At 41.7% G+C, this 20,724-nt stretch overlaps 11 protein-coding genes across 11 annotated transcripts; 5 read left to right on the top strand and 6 right to left on the bottom strand.

Annotated features, from left to right (window-relative positions):
* Positions 1-57: 57 nt before the first annotated feature.
* Positions 58-1,371, top strand: SAPINGB_P002114 (uncharacterized protein; the record flags this gene model as incomplete). Its single annotated transcript, XM_031996834.1, has 1 exon — positions 58-1,371. One exon carries the CDS (start codon positions 58-60, stop codon positions 1,369-1,371), a length of 1,314 nt encoding a protein of 437 aa, XP_031852725.1.
* Positions 1,372-1,579: 208 nt separating this feature from the next.
* SAPINGB_P002113 (uncharacterized protein) lies at positions 1,580-2,443 on the top strand (the record flags this gene model as incomplete). The annotated part of the gene is made up of 1 exon (XM_031996833.1): positions 1,580-2,443. One exon carries the CDS (start codon positions 1,580-1,582, stop codon positions 2,441-2,443), a length of 864 nt encoding a protein of 287 aa, XP_031852724.1.
* A 68-nt stretch (positions 2,444-2,511) lies between these two features.
* SAPINGB_P002112 (uncharacterized protein) lies at positions 2,512-4,275 on the bottom strand (the record flags this gene model as incomplete). Its single annotated transcript, XM_031996832.1, has 1 exon — positions 2,512-4,275. One exon carries the CDS (start codon positions 4,273-4,275, stop codon positions 2,512-2,514), a length of 1,764 nt encoding a protein of 587 aa, XP_031852723.1.
* Positions 4,276-5,070: 795 nt separating this feature from the next.
* SAPINGB_P002111 (uncharacterized protein) lies at positions 5,071-5,660 on the bottom strand (the record flags this gene model as incomplete). Its single annotated transcript, XM_031996831.1, has 3 exons — positions 5,071-5,116; positions 5,179-5,224; positions 5,285-5,660. The coding sequence occupies 3 exons, from the start codon at positions 5,658-5,660 to the stop codon at positions 5,071-5,073; spliced, it is 468 nt and encodes a 155-aa protein (XP_031852722.1).
* A 226-nt stretch (positions 5,661-5,886) lies between these two features.
* On the bottom strand, positions 5,887-7,035 carry SAPINGB_P002110 (uncharacterized protein; the record flags this gene model as incomplete). The annotated part of the gene is made up of 1 exon (XM_031996830.1): positions 5,887-7,035. The coding sequence occupies one exon, from the start codon at positions 7,033-7,035 to the stop codon at positions 5,887-5,889; it is 1,149 nt and encodes a 382-aa protein (XP_031852721.1).
* A 140-nt stretch (positions 7,036-7,175) lies between these two features.
* On the bottom strand, positions 7,176-8,084 carry SAPINGB_P002109 (uncharacterized protein; the record flags this gene model as incomplete). Its single annotated transcript, XM_031996829.1, has 1 exon — positions 7,176-8,084. The coding sequence occupies one exon, from the start codon at positions 8,082-8,084 to the stop codon at positions 7,176-7,178; it is 909 nt and encodes a 302-aa protein (XP_031852720.1).
* A 481-nt stretch (positions 8,085-8,565) lies between these two features.
* SAPINGB_P002108 (uncharacterized protein) lies at positions 8,566-9,615 on the top strand (the record flags this gene model as incomplete). Its single annotated transcript, XM_031996828.1, has 2 exons — positions 8,566-8,718; positions 8,791-9,615. 2 exons carry the CDS (start codon positions 8,566-8,568, stop codon positions 9,613-9,615), a joined length of 978 nt encoding a protein of 325 aa, XP_031852719.1.
* Positions 9,616-9,758: 143 nt separating this feature from the next.
* On the top strand, positions 9,759-11,441 carry SAPINGB_P002107 (uncharacterized protein; the record flags this gene model as incomplete). The annotated part of the gene is made up of 1 exon (XM_031996827.1): positions 9,759-11,441. The coding sequence occupies one exon, from the start codon at positions 9,759-9,761 to the stop codon at positions 11,439-11,441; it is 1,683 nt and encodes a 560-aa protein (XP_031852718.1).
* A 132-nt stretch (positions 11,442-11,573) lies between these two features.
* SAPINGB_P002106 (uncharacterized protein) lies at positions 11,574-12,872 on the bottom strand (the record flags this gene model as incomplete). The annotated part of the gene is made up of 1 exon (XM_031996826.1): positions 11,574-12,872. One exon carries the CDS (start codon positions 12,870-12,872, stop codon positions 11,574-11,576), a length of 1,299 nt encoding a protein of 432 aa, XP_031852717.1.
* A 389-nt stretch (positions 12,873-13,261) lies between these two features.
* SAPINGB_P002105 (uncharacterized protein) lies at positions 13,262-15,295 on the bottom strand (the record flags this gene model as incomplete). Its single annotated transcript, XM_031996825.1, has 1 exon — positions 13,262-15,295. The coding sequence occupies one exon, from the start codon at positions 15,293-15,295 to the stop codon at positions 13,262-13,264; it is 2,034 nt and encodes a 677-aa protein (XP_031852716.1).
* An 804-nt stretch (positions 15,296-16,099) lies between these two features.
* SAPINGB_P002104 (uncharacterized protein) lies at positions 16,100-18,121 on the top strand (the record flags this gene model as incomplete). Its single annotated transcript, XM_031996824.1, has 1 exon — positions 16,100-18,121. The coding sequence occupies one exon, from the start codon at positions 16,100-16,102 to the stop codon at positions 18,119-18,121; it is 2,022 nt and encodes a 673-aa protein (XP_031852715.1).
* Between the last annotated feature and the right edge of the window lie 2,603 nt (positions 18,122-20,724).

Genomic DNA, 20,724 nt, shown 5'->3' with positions numbered 1-20,724 from the left:
AATTGGTATTTTTTCAGTTCTCTGTTTCTTAAAATTCGGTTTGTTTAATATTTCACAATGAAGTTTACTTCTGCTGCAATCACCGCATTTCTCGCATTCTTTGCTACTTCGACTGCTGCCGCTGGTAGTGAAGGAGACCTCCCCAAGCTGCGTGTGGGAATCCTGAAACGTGCTACTACATGTGAACGCAAAGCTGCTGTTGGCGATGTTGTTCAGGTTGATTACACTGGCAAGCTTGCTGATGGTACTGTTTTTGATTCTTCGCTCAAGCCTGGCCGTACTCCCCTGGAGTTTGCAGTTGGTCTTGGTCAGACTGTTCCCGGATTCGACAAGGGCGTTCTGGGCATGTGCATTGGTGAAAAGAGAAAGCTGGTCATTCCACCACATCTTGGCTATGGCAGCAGTGGTGCTGGTGGTGTTATTCCTCCTGAAGCTACTCTTACATTTATCACAGAGCTTAAGGGCATCAAGGGTTATAAGGAGTTTGTTCCTGGTGAAGATGAAAAGAAAGAAGAGCCTAAGGTTGTGAAGAAAGATGAAGTTGAAGACGAAGACGATGATGAGGACGACGATGAGGATGAGGATGATGAGGAGGAAGAAGAGGAACCTAAGGTTGAGAAAAAGGAAGAACCTAAGACCGAGGAGAAGATTCCCGAAGAAGAACCTAAGGCCGAAGAAAAGACCCCTGAAGAAGAAACAAAGTCCGAGGAGAAGAAAACTCTCAAGGATGAAACCAAGGTTGAGGAGAAAGAAGTTCCTAAGGAAGAGCCTAAGGTTGAGAAAAGGGAGGCTGAGGCTGAAGAGAAGGCCGAAGAGAAGGTCGAAAAGAAGGCCGAAGAGAAGGTCGAAAAGAAGGCCGAAGAGAAGGTCGAAAAGAAGGCCGAGGAAAAGGCTGAAGAAAAGGCCGAGAAGAAGGCTGAAGAAAAGACCGAGGAGAAAGCTGAAGAAAAGGCCGAAGAAAAGGTGGTCCTTAAGGAAGAACCTAAAGAAGAGCCTGTCCCTATTGATCCCGTCGATGTGATTTCTGAGGAAGAAGCTAAAGAAAATACAGACAAAGACGTTGAAGAGGCCGCTTCTGCTGCTGCTGACAAGATTGCTGAGGTCGAAGTCAAGCCTGAGGATATTAACAAGGAAGCCGAAGCCGAGAAGAAGGAGGAACTTGAGGAGAAGAAAAAGGAAGAGACTCCCGATGGTGCTGAGCCTGATCTTGAGGATGAAATTGAGGCTGACACCGATGACGTCAAGGAGTCTGCTAAGGAAGAAATCAAGGTTGATGAGAAGGTCGCTGAAGAGGTTAAGGCTGAGCCTGAAGCCAAGACTGAAAGTGTCAAGGAGGAGGTCAAGAAGCCCATTGTCAAGGAAGATCTTTAATTACGTTGTTAACGAAATGTACATGTCATGAATAATTTTTTAAAATAAAATAAAAGCACATTAACTTCTCCACTTACTAAATTTGCGGGGACTAAATAGGGGTTTTATAAAAAAAATTAAATAAAAAGTGGTTCCACGATAAGCATTTCATCTGGACTTTCTTTTTAACCCAGACCAAAACTCAAAAAACTCCTATAGCAATTGCACTATGGAAATTGTTACACAGACTCGTACATTCTTTTCCAAGGCTCCTGTATTTGTTCTTGATGCATCGTTTAATCCACCCCACAGGGCTCATTACGCATTAGCCCGTCTTGCAGCACTTCATTACGCGCAATTGGGGCCAACGCAATTGGGGCCGGTCCAAGTTAACGTGGTACTAAGCTACGCAGCCTTAAACGCAGACAAAGGCACGGCCAGCATCACCGATCAGCGTCGCCGTGAAGCCATGATTAAGAATTTTAGCACCTGGTTTTTTGGCGACCAAAGGGTTCACTCTGCCACCACGCGCACAAAAGTCGAGTGGGCTGTGGCTATTGTGCGAGCTGCATCGCCAAAGTTTGTGGACAAATGTCGGGACTTGTCTACGCTATTGGGGAAATGCGATGGATTTACTCAAGAAAATGAAGAAATCAAGGATTCTTCAGACCGAATTGTGTTTCTCATGGGCTTTGACACACTTGTGCGGCTCTTGGATCCCAAGTACTACCCTGGCGAAAACGGCAAGGGCACATCAATTGTGCCACAATTAAACGGGTTTTTTAAAATGGCTCAAGTTTGGGCACTTCCACGAGGAGAAACAGAACCTTTGGCTACTAAGGCGCGGTGGCTAACAGCTGTGGCGGATGGGTCTGTTGCATTTCCAGAGTGGTGGGCACAGCGTGTGGATATCCTGGATCCGGCAGCGGTAGGTGATGACGAGGACGGCAGTTATAAAGTGCGTCTTAGTGATGTGTCGTCAACACGGGTCCGCGCTGCTGCACACGATGGTGATTGGGATACGGTGCTAGACATTGTGGACTCACCTGAAGTGTGTCAATATATTCAAGAAAACCATTTGTATGCAAACTAAGAAGAGTCTATTAAATATAACAAAAAAATAATCTAAAAATACAGTAATAAACAGCTGAGCATCTAAAATTAAGAAGTCTCACTGGGAACATGCACATTGGCATAGGACGGAGTCATCCACTCACGACCTTCCTGCTTGTGTCTTGTTCGCCAAATAAAGCTACTCATGGGCATACCCACTTTTTCAATAGTATCAATGGCCCAAAGAACGTCAACGTGAGAATACTCGGGAACGTTGACGATTTCAATATCGTGCTGCACCAGGCGGCACTCGACATTGTGAAAGCGGTCGACAAGCTTGTGTGGGTTGACAAGATCATCGAGGCCGGGAACAACAATGCAGACTGGTGGGAGGTGCTCATCATACCAAGGGATTGTGGGATCTTCAGAAGTAAATATGCATCCGCGGTCGGCAAACCCCCCTTTACCGACCCACCAGTACATGAGTTCTGACGATACATACACTGGAGAAAAGATAAACTGGCGGCCATTGTAGCGGCTGTCCCAGAGATAATCGTTCCATTCAAAGAGGTAGCTAAACATGATTTTTCCGCAGTAACCAAAGAAACTGTATGGAATAATGCGTCGCATTTGCATCATTATTGAAAAAAAGCCATGGTGACCGAAAAACAAGCGGTAAGACTTGAGACTGAGATGGCGTACCCAGCGCAAAAAATACCGATCGAGCAACTTGCCGCCATAAACTGCAGGGGCTAGAGCTACAAAAGCAGAAATCTTGTCACCAAGCTCGGGCATGTATCCACGCGAAAGAGCTAAAAAGGTTTGTGTTGTACCTTGTGAGTGAGCCACTAAAGCAACTTTGGCTGAGCCAGTTTGCTCACAAATAAAATTGATAATGGCTGGGAGATCGCGGGTGCCCATTTCACTGATGCGCCAGGACCACATGCGCAGATCAAGGTACTTATAGTTTGTATGTTTAGGCTTGAAGCCATTGCGATTATTGGCGAGCCAGACATCGTAGCCCGATTCAAGCATGAAAAAGGCCAACGAGTGTTCGCCTGAAGTGGCATAGGCTGCGGCCGCTTGTAATAGACCGTGAAGCATTACAACAGGGTATCTGGATGCGCGCACAGCAGGGGTATCATTTGGATTGATCAAATGCTGAACTTTGACAATGAACCCATCCGAAGTTGTGACTTCCAATTCCTCCATCTTGTACCCACGAGCCTCAGCATAGTAGGCAAGGTCGGGTTTGAGCTTGCGGTTTGTTTTGTCGAGCTTTGGAAAATGAGGCGGGACAATGTTGAGCCGCTTGTTTTTTTTCTTGTGTTTGTGTTTCTTTTTAAGCGACGAGAAAAAGGCACAGGTTAACAGGAACGACAGCCCGAAAAGACAAAAGAGATAAGACGTGACAAAGCAAATCACGACTCCAACATATCCCCAAAATGTGACTGGTTCACGTGTATAGATGCCCGACTCGTTTTCGACATTCACAATAGGTGCTACTGGCTGGCCCAAAGTCCGGCGTTCCGCCCCTAATTGCTGATTTGCACGAGCTTGCGCGTACTCGTGTGCGTGACTAAATGTTTGGGCTTGCGACTGCTGGGCAGTTTTTTCTGTCTGTGCCGGTTCCGGGACTTGAATGCTGTCTGCGACAGCAGCAAAGTTTTCAGTACTATGGTGTGTGGCCTGGCGTTCGAGGACTGATGAGGGAACGTTTTCTTCAGGTTCAACAAAGGTCTCGAGGTTGACAGGAACAGCCGGATCAAGCTGAACAACCTGAGAATAAGGTCGGTAAAGAGCCTGATAGTCGACGTCAGTCCCCGGGTCGCGTGGAGCTTGCGGGTGAATGTTGTCTTCCGGGTGGTTCATGACTATTTTTTTTTTTGTTTAGTGTGTATTGTTTAGTGTGTATGGTGAAAGGAATGGAATGCAGGGAGAAAAAAAAACGAAAACCTCAGTGGGAAAAGCAAAGCAGACCCCAACAGGTTTATATGGAATCAAAATTTCTTACTCCAAAAACAAAATAATAATTCAATAAAGCTTGCATGATAAAATCTGAGTCCATTGATCTAACTGATGGTGTGTATTTCTGTTGTTAAAGACATTATGCGAGCGCGGGGTGGCATGATGATGGAATCTTTATGAGTTGAACGCGTTTTACTTGAATGAAAACTTTAATTGAAAAAAAAATAAAAAAAAATTAATAAAAAAATTAATCAGATCTGCACATTAACGTTAAAAATAAGTTAAAAAGATACTTTAAAAAAAAACCAAATTGTTTGTTTTATTCAAGGGTTATAAAATTATATAACATAAGCATCTGTGCTATCTTTCTAAATGCCAAAAATATATTTAAAAATATCATTTAGTTATTGATCTGTGATAAATATTTTTTAAATAAAACTTTTTACAAGTATCTAACTTTCGATAGCTCAGTTGGTAGAGCGCGGGACTGTAATGGCGCATTGTAATCCTGAGGCCGCGTGTTCGACTCACGCTCGAAAGATAATTTTTTAGCAGCTTTTTTTTCTTGTAAAAAAAAGCAGAATATTTTTGAATCAATAGTAATTTTTATTGAAACTAAGCTTCATTTTTGTTTTTGTCAAAATAATATTAAATTCCCTTTAAAAAATACATTCTACTATATACAAAAGCTTCCACTGTTTAGTTCTTAGTGTTGAGACCCAAGGTCTGAGCGAACTTCATGAGACTGTGTTGGTGGTTAGTGTTAGTAATAGACATAATAATCAAAGAATAGTGTATGGTACATACTCGGCTTCAGTAAGTTGGATTCCCTCAGCATCCATGGTTTCCTTAACTAAATCAGTGTTAGAACGATTCATTCAACTAAATAATTTTTTTTTTTTTGATTACTTACGCTCGCGCAGCTTTCCCTGGAAATCCTTGTCCTTAAGCATTTTGAGCATAGTCCACATACCAACCGACTCGCCAGGAACAACGTAACCCTTAGCTTGAAGCATCTCACCAATATCAACCAAGACCTTAAGAACTGCAGGGCTGTTCTTGATCTTAGTCATAGGAGAGTTGGGATCATCGGAACCAAAGATCTCATCGCCAGAAATGGGCGACCGGTCACTGGGAGAAGAGTAGCGCGCAGAAACAGAGACAGAGAAAGTGCGAGCAGTAGAAAGAGTGGCCAGACGAGGAGAGGCAATGGCGGCAACAGGCACACGAAGAGTGGCGCGGGAGGCCATGCGGATGGCAAGACGAGCAGATCTAATGGTAGCGAACATTTTTTTTGTGCTCCTATTGTATAATTTTTTTTTCAGGGAAAGTGTTTTGATGTAAAGGAAGTAAAAAAAAAAGTTTTGGTGGTTGTGCAATGAGTTAATTATTACAGAAACAACTACAAAAAACGTGGGTCCAGCAGATTCAATCTTAAACTTTTAATTCATGATTTATATGGTCATATAATATCTACACAAATACACAAATATATAAAACTTTTTTTTCACCTATTCATCCCTGGTAGTTGGCCTTCAACATACGAATCATATTTCGCTGGTCTTCTGGCAACGACCGGATCTGTTCATCAGTCAGTTGCATTACCTGCGACAAGAGAGCCGCATTATTCGCATCTAACCCCGGGGGCCCGCCCCTAGGAGCTTGTTGCATAGGCGGTGCAGCAAGCGCCTGTTGCTGTATTTGTGGTTTGTTCATCTGTTGCTGTTGTTGTCCTTGTTTTCGAGGGTCCCGTCTATTATTCATATTGTTAATGGTATTTGAGTTCCCATTACGTCTGTTCTGGCGTGGATCTTGCGTAGAACGTCCTCTGTCGGTAGATCTATCTGAGCGATCATTTCGTTCATTTGGTCCACCATTGGCTTGCCCCTCACTTGGTTGTCCATTTTTGCGTACACGCGCAATAATTTCCTGAAGAGACATATTGAGATCAGGTGCGACTGCACTCAGAACAGATTCGTCTGTGAGACCCATAAGTAATAGAGCTTGTAAAGAAGCATAAGCTAACGCCTGCTGGGACTGTAAAATCATGGCGACCTGTTCTGGATTCGATTTCACAAGTCCTGGGATAGTTTGAAAAAACTCAGTAAGTTGTTGTGGGTTAACCTGACTTAAAATCTTGGAAATAGAGTCGTCAGCGTCTAAGTTTATTCGTGTTGGCGGTGGAGACTGTTGATGGTCATTAAATCCCATTGGTTTTTTCAGCCATCGTTCTTTCTTCTGTCCAAATCCTTGTTGTTGTTGCTGCTGCTGTTGATGTTGATGCTGTTGATACTGTTGGAACTGTTGATGTTGATGTTGATGTTGATGTTGATGTTGGTGATGCTGTTGTTGATATCCTGAAGGCACTGGTGGCGCGCCAGGGATGACTGAAACACCTGTGAATTCTTTTGTAAAATCTGCGCGCAGCGTTCGTGTTCCAATTTGGAGCGTCTTAAAGGCCTGGCATGCAGCAACCGCCACGTCGAGCGTGGCAAACTCGACAAAACAGTAGCCCTTGGAACGGTTATTGTTCTTCTGGTCGTGTACTAAACGGAACTTAGACACCGGGCCCATAGACTTCATAATATCGTAAACCTGTTCATCGGTCAATTCATATGGAATGTTTCCTACAAATAATACACGCGAAGGTGCCTTGTCAGACATATTTTGCATCTTTAAAAATTGAGAGTAATGAAGGTAAAATTTTAAAAAGCGAAAAGATCAAAAAAAAATTAAAAAATTAAAAAAATAAAAATAAAAAATAAAGACCAGTACATAGCATTTATTAATAAGAAATTACGTCATCATATTTGAAACTTGCCGCTCCGCACTTGTTCACGCAGAACAAGAAGCGCGTCGCGTTGATCTTCGGAGAGTTGTGCAACCTGATCATCTGTTAATTGCATGACTTTACGGATCAGTTCAATCTGTTGCGATGGCATTTCTGGAGCCTGACTTGCTGCTGGTTGCGAGGGCTCCGGAGTGTGTGGTTTGGGCTGTGCGGGGAGAGTTGCTGGTGGTGGGGTGTGAAGTCTAGGCTGAGTGGGAGGCGGAGTACTACCATACGGCCGCATGCCTTGTAAAATATTTTGAAAGGCTGCTGGCTGTGATGGCAGCGATGGTGGTATTTGTTGCTGTTGTTGCTGGAAATTTTGGTCCACCAGAGACAAGATTGCATTGTTGTCAATGATACCTAACATGAGCATGGACTGAACAACCATATAAGATAGCTGTGGCGACACCCTGAAAAGTTCACAGGCGAGCAAAGGATTCTTTTGAGACATAGTTTTAAGATCAAGAATGACATCCAGCATTTGGTCTCGTGTTAGCTTCATGAGAGTTTTATTGACGCTATCATGAGCTGTGACACCGGGGGCAGGCATAGTGCCATGTGGCAGCTGTGGCAGGCTGACTTCTGGGTATGAAACAAGCGTGGGCGCTGTAATAGAGGTTTCATGGCTAAAGTCGACTTTGAGGTTGCGTGAGCCAATCTGGTAATTGTTGAGGTTGCGGACAGCGGATGCTGCTGTTTCTGTGTCATGGTACTCAACAAAGCCAAAGCCTTTGGATTTGCCGCTGTCCTTATCAAAAACTAAGCGGAAGCTGGCCACAGGACCAACTGATTTAAAAATATCAAGAATTTGTTCCTCAGTCTGATCGTAGGGAATAGAGCCTACATAGATGACACGACTAGGGATTGGTTCTGACACCATGGTTGATGAGTGAATGGGGATTGTTGAGTTGATATATATATATATATATATATATAGAGCGAATTGGTTAGGATAGATTTTGAAGAAGAAGAAGAAAAAAAAAGTACGCGTAAATTACTTAATGATTAGTAATAATTACATTTTTTTTGAAATTTTTTTTTTTTAAAGAAAATTAAATTCCTTACCACCACCATCGCTTTTTATATCTCTCATATTGTTCTTTCAGTCCAGTTCCTGACCGTTTCTTCAACACTCTCAGTGGTTTCATCAGCTCCTTTGCTATCTCTGGAATCCAGACGTTTGCTTTTATAAACTCCAGAGATCAAAGTATCGCACAGCGTAAAATTGTCTCTGAGGTTTTTTTTAATAGTTTTTTTTCGCGTATAGTAAATAAAACACCTCTCTTTATTGCGCGCGCGCCAGAGCAACAAAAAAAAAATTGTAAATTTATTCAAAAAAAAAAAAAAGTATTACAAATATAATGACGGCTTCATCGTCAAGCGCACCGCTGGAGATTCAGGAGATCCGATCCATGATGCATGATCTGGAAAAGGCGGGCGGATCTACCGACAAAATCAAAATGCTGCTTTCTCAGTTTGAGGAGCGCGTCAAGCCCACCGAAAAGCTCTTGCGCGTGAGTGACTAAATCTTCATCCCCTAAACCACCTTCAAATCACTTAGTTATACTAACAATAAGGCTTTATAGGAAACCAAACTTGGTATTGCCGTTAACAAGTACCGGACCCACTCGGATAAAGAAATTGCGGACCAGGTGAAACGCATAATCAAGAAATGGAAAGACCAGGTCACCGCTCAAAAGAACTCAGCTAAGCACAAACACCCCCATACACACTCTCACTTGGGTTCAAGCTCGGGTTCGGCTGGTCATAGCGGATCTGGTGCTTCCAACGGGACCGCGCAGGCCTCGGGATCGTCATCGACCTCTCCTGCTGCAAATACTCCTACATCTTCGCCCGCCCCCTCTGCGTCGAGCAAGGCTCGCACTGCATCATCAGACGGTGTTAAGACTTCAGTTTATGACGACCGGGTGCGCAATTCGTGTCTGGAGCTTACGTACAATGCGCTTGTTATTGGCGCTACAGAGCCTGCTTCACAGATTCTTACTGTAGCCAAGGAAGTCGAGGATGCCGTATTTGTTGGCGAGCGGGGAACCACGCCAGGATACCGGTCTAAGTTCCGATCCCTTGTGTCAAATCTCAAAGACGTTAATAACCCGAATCTGCGCCGGCGGGTTGTTACAGGCGAGATTAGCGGCAAGCGTCTATACAGCATGTCGCCGCAGGAGATGGCAAGTGACGAAATTAAGAAGGACATTGAACAGTTTAAGAAAGAGAATCTGTTTAACGCGCAGGCCGCTGTCCAAAAGAGAGCCATCACTGACCGGTTTACGTGTAGCCGGTGCAAGCAAAAGAAGGTTTCATACTTCCAGATGCAGACCCGTTCAGCAGATGAACCGCTGACGACGTTTTGTACTTGCGAGAACTGCGGCAAGAGATGGAAGTTTTCTTAAGGTGATGAAGAAGTTTGTAAAGTTGTAATTTTTTTTTTTTTTCACCCAAAAATAAAAGCACAAAAAATAAACCTCCCCCATAGGTCTAATTGTTTCCCATTAATACACCACCAACTCTCAACATACCATATACAACCACCACCATGCTACGATATCAACAAATCCGGCAATTTGCAAGCGCTGCTTCAAAGAGCCCGAGGATCGACCCGTCAAAGTACAAGCTTACGTGTGGTCTGGAGATCCATGCTCAGCTCATGACTCCGCAAAAGCTTTTTTCTGCGCAAAACACAGGGTCTTTACATGCACCTCCCAACTCGCAAGTGAGCTTTTACGATGCAGCTCTTCCAGGTACTCAACCTTTGCTGAATCCCAATAATGTTTTTCTTGCGTTGCGTGCTGCTGTTGCACTTGGGTGCTCTGTAGCGCCGAGATTCTCGTTTGACCGTAAACACTACTTTTACGGCGACCAACCTGCCGGATACCAAATCACTCAACACTTTGAGCCGTATGCGACAGACGGGCTTCTAACGCTGTATGAACGAGATCTTTCAGATGGAAAGAAGCGAGGGTCTGCAGACTCTATAGAGGATGTGCGGGTGCGCATCAAGCAGATTCAAATCGAACAAGATACAGGCAAGTCGACTTATATTGACGATACATCCAACATTGATTTAAACCGAACAAATCACTGTCTAATTGAAATGGTGACAGAGCCAGATATTCCAACCCCTGAGGCTGCCGGTGCATTTGTTCGGAAATTGCAGCAGCTGCTTGCCCACTTGGGTGTGTGCACAGGTGAGCTTGAGTCTGGTGCAATGCGTGTGGATGTCAATGTTTCGGTAAGTCGACGCGCAGACAAGGATACCTGGGACTCTGGAGAGCGATGTGAAATCAAAAACTTGTCGACAACTTCCGCAGTCGTGCATGCTATCCGGGCTGAGTTTGCGCGACAGGTTGCAGATGTGGAGGCAGGCCGAGAAATCGAACGTGAAACTAGAGGATGGGACGGTCGACGTACATGGAAACTGAGATCCAAAGAGGATGGTGTGGATTATAGATACATGCCAGATCCGGAGGTTCTGCCAGTGGAACTGGAACCCGATGTAGTGGAGCGCGTTACTGCAGGGCTGCCTGAGCTGCCGGATGCCATTTTGCAGCGGTTGCTGGCTGCACCGTATAACGTGCCACTACGAGATGCGCGCACATTGATGGCTGGTGGTGAAGAAGAAGAAGTTCCTGGAGAAGTTTCTCAGCGGGTTCTTGGTCAGGCTGGGACATTGCCTGTTGTGGAGTACTACGAGGCAGTATTTGCTCGGTTAGTAGCAAGTGGTGCAGAGACTCGTCTTGCAGCTAACTGGATTGTGCATACACTTCTTGGAGAGCTCAAAACGCTGGGCCGCTCAGCGGTTGTTGAAGGTGAGACAGTTCCTCTGGCAGCACAGTTTGGCGATTTGCTTACAGCAGTGTCGTCCAAGGAACTAACGGCAGCGTCCGGGAAGCTGGTGCTCAAACATTTGCTACAGAACCCGCGGGAAACGTCCACTCGTAGCATTGACGAGATTGTGGAGGAGTTTGAACTTGCACGGGCTCCAACTAATGGATCTGCTGAAGCTGGAGCTGGCACTGAGGATGATGTTGCAGCAGCGGTGCGTGAGGTGTGCACAGAGACTATGGTTAAATTCCCCAAGATTGTGGAGCAGATTACGAGTGGTAAGAAGCCCAAATCGATTCAGTTCCTTATTGGACAGGTGATGCGTGAGACTCAAGGCCGTGTGGATCCACAGGCCATTGAAGTTGTGTTTAAAGAGCTTTTGGGTCAGAAATGAGTTTTGGGAAGAGGAATATCAATGTATATAATGAAGCATAAATTATTTGTTTATAATGAGACAAAAAAAAATAAGAGATTATAAAAAAAACGTTCTAAAGTAAGTTTTTTTTAAAAAAAAAAACTTTCAGATTTATTTCCCAGAATACTTAGATTCATGTTCAGCAAATTGCTTCTTAAAAGCTTGGATACCGGCTTCAAAATCCGCAAGTTCGAGATACACTTGAGCACTCAAACGAGTGTATAATTTGCCATTAAGCACACCAATGGGGAAATAAACGTTACTCTTGTGGAGCAGTGAATATTGGATATTGTCAGCAGCAAACCCAAGGTCAATTTTCCCATCAGAGTCGAGAGGACCCGAGGGAGAAGGCAAATACACATTGACCATGGCAGTAGCTGTTGTGTCAGAATCGTCAAGAGCTGTTACAGATTCTGTAGCAAATTCTCGTTGGAAAAGGGCAGCAGCCTCGCGTGCAAGTTTAAAGGTATATTCTTGGATTTTGTTCTCACCACCACAAACGTTTTCACGGAAATCAATGGCTGCAAGAGTGGAAATGTAGGTAGTGTAGTCACTGGTACCGACGAAACGGAACTTATCACGGAGAAGGGTTTCTTCTGGGTACTCTGAAATGCTTGTTTCTGGTACATATGAGTGAGAGATTGGGAAAGTTTGAATCACAGGATGGTGTTGTTTGGCGACATAAAGAAGAGCACTAGGACCTGGACAGAAAAACCATTTGTGAAGGTTTGAGACGAAAAAGTCAGGCTGGACAGTATCAAGGTCAATGTCTGTGAGTAACCCCACACCATGAGCAGCGTCGACTAGAGAAAGAGCAGACTTGGTTTTGCATAAGGCTGTGAGCTCTTTCCAAGGTAATTTACAACCAGGCTGGGACGAGACAGCATCAAACAAAACCACGACGGTACCTTCAGGTGATTCTTTTTTTGCTTTATCGATTGCGTCGGCGTATGCGTCTACAACGGCTTTGTTTGTAAAGGGATACTCAATGTTGACTTTGTAAGATTTAAGGCCAACGCGGGACTGCACAAACTGGACGGTTTTAGCACACGCGCCATACGTGGAGGACGCGTAGATGATGGCATCTCTTGAGGCAAATGGGAATGAGCGTAACACAGTGTTGACTCCCACAGTTGCGTTGGATACAAACACCAACCCGTTTTTGTTTTTCTCTGTTAGTCCCACGTATGGAGCCACGGAATCCAGGGCTGAGTCTAAACGGTCTGCAATGGTGAAGCGTAAGTATTTGTCAGGATTGCGTGTTAGTTCAACTATTTCTGTAGCCCGACGCTGGGCTACAGGGTTGGGAGCAGCGCCAAAAGACCCGTGGTTGAGCGGGACATAATTCGGGTCAAAGCCAAAGTATTTGAGACGAAAGTGTTTACCAAAGGGAGTTGAATCTGCAGTCATATTGGAGAGATTTTATTATTTTATTTATTTTTTTTTTTTCTTTTTTTTTTTGAATAGAAGTTTAATATAATGGAGGAGGAATGATGTTGTTCAAAAGTAATTTTTTTATTTTACGAGGACACTGGTGGGTCTTTATACCCGAGTTCAAAACATGGCTATCGGCGGGTCTTTGTGAGTCACCCGGGCCATTTCTATGTTTTTTTCATCACCATCTGGCGGCAATTGAGATAGTTCATGCATCTGTTAGTCATTGTTATTGTATCATTGATGTTTAAATACTCCAGAATATAATTGTTTTAAAAATAAATTTACAAAAGAAAAAAAAAAAATTTAGTCATGAAAAAGAAAAAGAGTCACTATATTGATATAACCCCCCATTAAACTCCTTTTTACCAAATAGTCCATCCACGAGTTGCAGGACCTAAAGGTTTTTCACTTGGATCTTTGATATTAGTAGCAGCATTAGGGTTGTTTATAGACGAACTGCACACAGATACCGACGCAGAAGGGGCGTGGGCTCCTGAACGTTTACGTGCCAGTAATGCGTGCCGCAATTCTTCAATTTCTGCGTTAGCCAAAGCCTCGTTTGTTTTGGCCAGCGCAAGCTCCATTCGTAATTTTTCACACGTCTCACAAGGATGTTTTTCGTCATCATTATCATCATCATCGTTGTTAACTTCTTGAGACTTTTCTTCCAAAGGTTGGCTGATACGTTCACGTTGGGTAAGTTCAAACCGCAGCTTTTCAACCTCCGCGGATAAAGCAGCAACTTTTTCACGAAGAACAAGGGTTTCATCGGACTTGGAGGGTCCAATTAGTGATGGCCGAGATGGTGGACCATCGTAGATAGTAAATGAACTTACTGAAGAAGCTGTATTAGAACCAGAGTATATACGGCTGGATGAGGATGTTGATGAGGATGAATCTGTAGAATCCAAGGAAGCTACAGAGAGTCTATTGGCTTGATAAAATGGAGTCAATGACGAAGAAGGAACCCTGGAGGACGTTGGTGTTGCGTTAGAATGCGTAGCAATTGACGAAGTTGTTGTTGTTGTTGCAGTGTTTGTGGATGGTAACGACGTGGTTGAAGTTGATGGAGTTGTTGTTGTTGAGGAAGTTGCCTGAGGATCTTCTACATTCGTGGGCGAGGCTGAGTCTGGAGTAGTCCACTTGAAGGCCATTGGTACTTGTTGAGTAAAAAACATCGAAAATTTGTTAAGGGGAACATTATGGTTTGTAGTGGAAGAAGATGTCTGTTTAGAAGGCTTTTCGCCGTTGGTCATTCTAGGTTTCCCATTTGAGTTGAACTCAGTTTCAAGAGTTTTGAGATGGTTCATAGAGCAGGTCGGGAAAGTCACAACATCGGCAATCAGAGTATCTGGATTGTTTTGGAAGACGTCCCAGACGGATCTCCCAAGAACATGCTGGAGAATTTGCTCGTCTGCATCAAAAGCCATAAGGATCGGCGAGTTTCGCGAAAGAAGAGCCAAGGCTGTGCGCATGAGGGTCGGGATTGCCCCCTCGGCAAAAACCAAGTCAAAGAGGCGGACCAGCATGGCGAGCGGACATGTGACTGCAAAGAAGGAGAGGAACCACTGTGAAGCGTAGATGTTGGAAACCCCAAGAGCAAGGAAATGGGCATGGAGTTCTGGAAGTTCCGATTCAAAAAGTCGTTCAAACTGGTAGAGGCGGAGTTGAAGGCCAGCCATATCAGCTGTGAACATTGAGCGAAGGTTGTAATCCTCCATGAGTTGGATCAAAGTGCAAAATGCAGCTCTGTCATCCATGTGAAGGAGTAGTGGGCCAGTAAGGAAAGTTAACCCCTGACAATAACCCACTTGGATATCGTAAGCAGCATATGCACGAAGAACACGACCCAACTTGACTTGGCCTGGGCCTCCACGTTCTTGAAACATTTTTATTTCTGGGAAAGTTCTGTTAAGGTCTCGACCAATGATTTTGACAAAGGGGGTCCATTCTTCGGCCAAGCTATCGTAGAGAGAGTCGAGAGCAGCATTGGAAGAAGATTCGGCCATTACCTGCCAAGCTGCACCACGGAGGGCTGGGGGGATACCACTATGGATGGCTGAGACTGCGTAATGTGGGATTCGCTGAGCAGCATTGCGATAATTTGAGAGAAGAGCAGCCCAAAGGTTTAGTTGAGGAGGATCGAGTGATGATTTTGGGAGGTCTGGGATATCATTAAATGGGAGGTTCCCTGAAGAATCAATGATGTGTTTAAGTTGTGCTGGAGAATAGGATTGAGTTGATGGTGGGACATTATCATGGTCAGCATCTGCAGCGTTATGAGAAAAGATGTCAGAGAAGAGAGAGCAATCTGTTGATTGTTGGACGAGGAGAGTTTGTTCTATAGCAAATAGGTTATTCCAATTAATTGCAGCGAGTTCAGGTTGGACGGACATAATGAATGGATATATTTTTGGAGTATATATTAAAAAAAATTTAAAATTTAAAATTGAATAAATGAATGAATTTAAATGAAATATTAGAGCCAGCTCTAGTATATATAGATATTGAATCAAACAAAAGTTAGAAAAGAAAGAAAAAAAAATGGCAAGCACAGCTTGGGAAATGAAAGAAATGAAGGAAAAAGTTTGAAAAGGAGTGGATGGGGATTTTTAAGGAATGACTTGCAGTTAGAAAATTTTTAAATGATTTTTTTTTTCTTTCAAAATGAATTGAATATATAAAAGAAAAAAAAAATCTTTTAACTTTTAATTATTTTTTTATTTTATTTTTATTTTTTTAATATAATTTTGGAGGTTTTAATTTTTTTTTTTTTTTTTTGGAAAAGTTGAGGAATGCAGGGGTAGGTCAGTGCATGTGACAAATTTCTGTTACATTTTGTATTACATATATTCTGTAACAACTGTTGTTACAAAAAATAATTCATATTCACGGCTGTGCAATAATTTTTTTTTTTTTTTTTTATGAAACATTTCTTTTTTTATTCTTTATTTGTACAACACGCGTTTTTTTTTTTTTTTGTCTACGCGTTATTTCGTTGCCTCCATAAAAAAAAAAAAAAAATACGTAACCAGCAGCAGCAGCAGCCCCTCTAAATAAATAAAAATCCCTGAAAATCCATGGAAAATCTCAAAAAATTTTTATTTTTTTATTTTTTTTCTTCTTCTATACTATCATTCAAAATTCTAAGAAAAAAAAAATACTTTTCAATATTTTCATATTTAACTAAATACCAAACCATGTTATTAAACCCTCCACCTCCTCCAGAAGATTCCCCTCAAGCTGCCATCTCGGCTCTTTCAAAACTTGGTCGTGCTCCTTCTCGTTACAGAGGAAAGCGTAGACCATCTGCTGTTGCTTCAGCTTCTACTTCTACTTCTACTACTGCTGCTTCACAAGATCAACAACAAGATAACAACAACTACAACAACAACAACAACAACAACAACAACAACAACAACAACAACAACAACAACAACAACAACAACAACAACAACAACAACAACAACAACAACAACAACAACAACAACAACAACAACAACAACAACAACAACAACAACAACCATTCAGAACAACTTCACCATCCCTCTCAACCTGATCAAGATACTCCACCTATTCCTGCCCATGTAGAACCTATCTCTCTTGGTTATCGCAAGGTTTATCATAAAGACTCTGTAGCCTCCCAAGAAGCAGTCTATGGCACCACTATCTCCCGTGAAACCACCCCTTCATCTCCACCAAAATCACGTCCTAAACATGCCCCATCCACAGTCTTTAACCCACTCAACCCCTTTCTTGCAAGCCTTCAAAATGAAGAGTCTCAAGAAAAACTTCACTTATCCTCCCCTCATCCTTCTTCTTCTTCTTCTTCTTCTTCAAACCTTGAAGAAAAAATTGCAATCTCCAAAAAACACCTTGAGGCCGTATCTCGCTCGTTACACATTGCTAAGCCAACCACAGCCCCAACTCTAGACGAAATCCACGCATCCCACGCACAAAAATCAAACTCTCCCAAAGCAACAATCAAGTTTCATTGCTCGCTATTATCTACTACCAACTTTGTGGAAACCCTATTACTAGATCAAACTTTTTCCTCAGTACTCAAATCCTTGGTCCCATCCCTCTCTTTGCCCTCCTCAGACCCTGATGATTACATGCTCTGGGAAGTCTGTCCATCTCTTGGCCTCCGCAGACCTCTTCGCTCTGCTGAACTTCTTCGATTTGTCTACGAATCATGGCCAAGTGTTACATCAAACTTTCTTCAACTAGATTCCTCCGATGCTCGTCTCGATATGAGCTCTCTTGCATTTTTGACTCCACGAAGAGACGTCCTCCAAGCTGGCCCTTCAGGACCCTCCTTCTACGCAAAAATGCAATATAATGTTGGCCCCAAGTCTTGGAAAAAATGCTATCTCTCAGTCACTAACTACGGACTCATCATCTCACGTAAATCAGGTCCTATTGACCATGTTGCTGCTAAAGATAAGCGTGTTATTTCCCACCTTTGTGAATTTGACGTTTACGAGGTAAGCGCAGGCGCTAAAGCCCCAGCCCGTTATACCATGGCCATTCGGTCCCAACAACGTGGTGACATTTTTGTTGATAAAAAGGATTCCCTTCATATCTTTGCAACAGATAACGCTCAGGACTATGCCGTCTTCCGTAACATTGTCTTTACTCTACGAGCTCAAGCTTGCGACAAAGCTGCCAAGGCGCAGCTTAAAGAATCTAAGGGGTCTTCATCCGGAACTTCGACGCCTGCAAGAATAGACTCTCGAACTCCAATAACGGTAACAACAACAAATTCAGACCACAACCCCTTTAGAGATACAAATTCTCCCCAAAACTCTCTTTCCCCGTCATCCACCATTTCTTCATCTTCTTCTTCCTCGTCTGCTTCCTTTGACCGTAAACATCCCCATGGTCATGAAACTCTTTTGGACCAGCAACGCAAGCTAACTCAAGCCGCGCTAGCTGCTGCCCCCCTCTATGTTTCTCACCATAACCACCCTACCCTTATTGATTCCATTGGCCCCCAGAATAATCCATATATCCCAGAAACTACCCAATCTTTAAATCGCCAGGATCAACAGGGCCCAGTCATGTTCCAGCCAGATAGTTTGCTGGCCCAAATGAGCCATGGAGGCCCCCCACCAAGCGTCGAGGCTGTTGCAGCTGCTAATGGTGTGTCAAGGCATAATACTACATCCAGGTCTTCGCCCCGAAGCCCATTTAAACATACGCTCAGTAGTCGTTCGTGATTTTTCTTTTAAAAAAAATTACGATTAGATGAGAAATGCTTTTAGATTTATTTTTTTTATATAAAAGAGGAGTTTCTTTTTTTTTAAAAACTGTTTGATTTGATTTTTTTTTTATTTGTATTTTTTATATAACTTTTTTTGTACTTTAGAGAGAATGAAGAAAAATATGTCTTTACTCAAACAAAGTCAACTACACACAACCATTTCGATGAGACTTGTTTAAGGTTTTTTTTAAACTATTTGACTTTCTACTTGACTTAGTGAAACGGGAAGGAGGTGGATTCTTTCCAAAAAAAAATTAACTAAATAAAAGAATGGAACCGAACGAAGTAAAAAAAAAAAAAAAAAAAAAGTTTGTTGTTATTGTTGCTGTAGTTTCTTTTGATGTTTGCAGTATGACTGTTTATATTTCAAACTTAGATGAATTGAAGGTTTTTTTTTCGTGGCTTATCATATTTATGACTTGTGTTTACACTATGAACCAATTTGACTAGACGATGTTTTCTCTTTCTTCAAAGAGAAATTTCGTGATATCGCAAGAACAACCCACTTTATTTTTTTTAATATTTTTGTTTTTTTTTTTTTTTTATATTTCGTTATCTTAAGATAAGAAAAAAAAAAAGCAGTCTCCAATAATTCAAAAAAAAAAAAAAATTCAAGATAAGAACAATGTTAATCTTAAAGACACCCGAAAATCCTTAAGGCTGCATGGCTGCTTCGTGTTTGTTGTTGCTTAGAGGTTTTGTCTAAGCATGCTGCATCACTCCAAAAGGACCTCTGTCATTCAACAAAACAAGTAAAACTTCTCCGATATAAGGCTTTGAGCTCATACTCTTTTTTTTTTCTCTCTTCGGCTTGAAAAGTATGATACGATACGGGTGTGGGAGTGGGTACCGTTGTAACTGATAGTTTGGTTGGTTGATGCTGATAAGAGACTCGTGCATTGAATCATCCATCTTTCCCAATCCGGTTGTTTGGATGAAGAAAACAAGCATACCTATGAAATAAGAGAAAAAGATGAAAACTACCGGTATCTACACATCTTTCTAGACAACTTCTTCTTATGAAAAGTCTTATATGACATATATGTTAGGAATGTAGAAAAAATAAAAACGTGGGGGGAGATTAAGAAATATGAATATTCCCAAAACTGTGGACTGAAGCTCGGCTACGTTTTCAGTTGTTTATTGGTTTCTAAGATATTAAGTTTTTTCTGGTAAAAGGTTTTCTATTGAATTTATTAAACCCTAGTTATTCAACTGATGATAATTCCATATTGGATTTTTGTTTTTTAATCGTAGCTATTCTTCTTTATTATTATTCTGTGAAATATTGTGCTTAACACTATTATTAAAAAAAAAATAAAATAAAATAAATATATCCCCATCTCCATGGTTTTTTCTTATTTCAGGTTAAAACTTTGTTGAGTGCACTATCTTTCGAACAAATGAATGCTAGTTTCAAAAAAAAATAAAAAATAAAAAATAAATGATAAATGACACATCATCACCACCATTTCCACAAATCGTTTTTTTTTTAACATTGAATTAACAGAAATTTATATCATATCAAAAACTAAATGCATTACAGGCCATTTTTTGACAAACTGTATTCTACGCAATCCTGGCTTCCAGACGAAGCCTAAGTCGCATTTCAAATCTTCATACCTTCGTCTATGTGCAAAAAAGCCCCGATTGAGTGAAATCCAGTTTTTGCCAATTCATAAACTTATTAATAAGTAAAAAAAAAATAGAGAATATTCTCTTCTCTTTTTTTCAACCTCTAAAACCGCGATACATAGGAATATTTTTTTCAACGTCTTGTACTTTTGTACTTACACAATTAAAATTTCTTTTTGACCAAACATTTTAATGTAGTAGCTTTAAAAAGCATGAAAGCTGCCAATGCTCATAGCTATATCCCCTCAACTCATCAGCATTAACCTCAAACTACATATCATGAGCAATTCAAAATTTCTTTTGAGCAGTAAAAAGAAAGTTGTTATTTTTTCTTCATTAGATGCTCAAATTTCTTTTTCATGCTATGCTAATAATCGTCAGATATTGTATCGCACACCTTTTAAGCAAAATTCCCGCTTTTGAATTTCTTTTTTTTTTTTTTTCTTTAAGATAGCTCTTCTTAAAGGAAGTTCAAAATCACAAAAAAAAAAAATGAAAGAACTTAAGTTTCCTTGAAAAAAAAATGGATAAAACATAAACTTGGGCTGTTGCAAATTATAGAAATGGTTCAAGACGGAATCCATCATGCAACTATGTTTCCGGGTGAAACGCAACGCCACTTGTAATACACCAAAATGACTACCGTGTCCTTGACTTTCTTAGAAAGACTTACACCTATTCCCTGAGTAACTTTAATTTGTGGATTCAAACTAGGACCAAAAATATCGCAATGGATAGGATGGTGTTTGATACTTTTACTGCATTTTTTTGCAAATAATTTGATGATTTTAATATTATGGTCCTACCTCAAATTATACCTTTAGAAGTGTCGTTTTCGTTCAATAATTTTAATCTGGTGAAGGTAAATTCTCAGTTTTAAAAAAATATATTATGTAAAACTTTACTGATATTTAATTTTAAAGT

Source organism: Magnusiomyces paraingens (assembly GCF_902498895.1).
Source record: "Magnusiomyces paraingens strain CBS 517.90 genome assembly, contig: contig2, whole genome shotgun sequence".
Taxonomy (NCBI): Eukaryota; Fungi; Ascomycota; class Dipodascomycetes; order Dipodascales; family Dipodascaceae; genus Magnusiomyces; species Magnusiomyces paraingens.
Note: the sequence above shows the minus strand (reverse complement) of the source record. Positions and strands in the feature narration are given on the sequence as shown.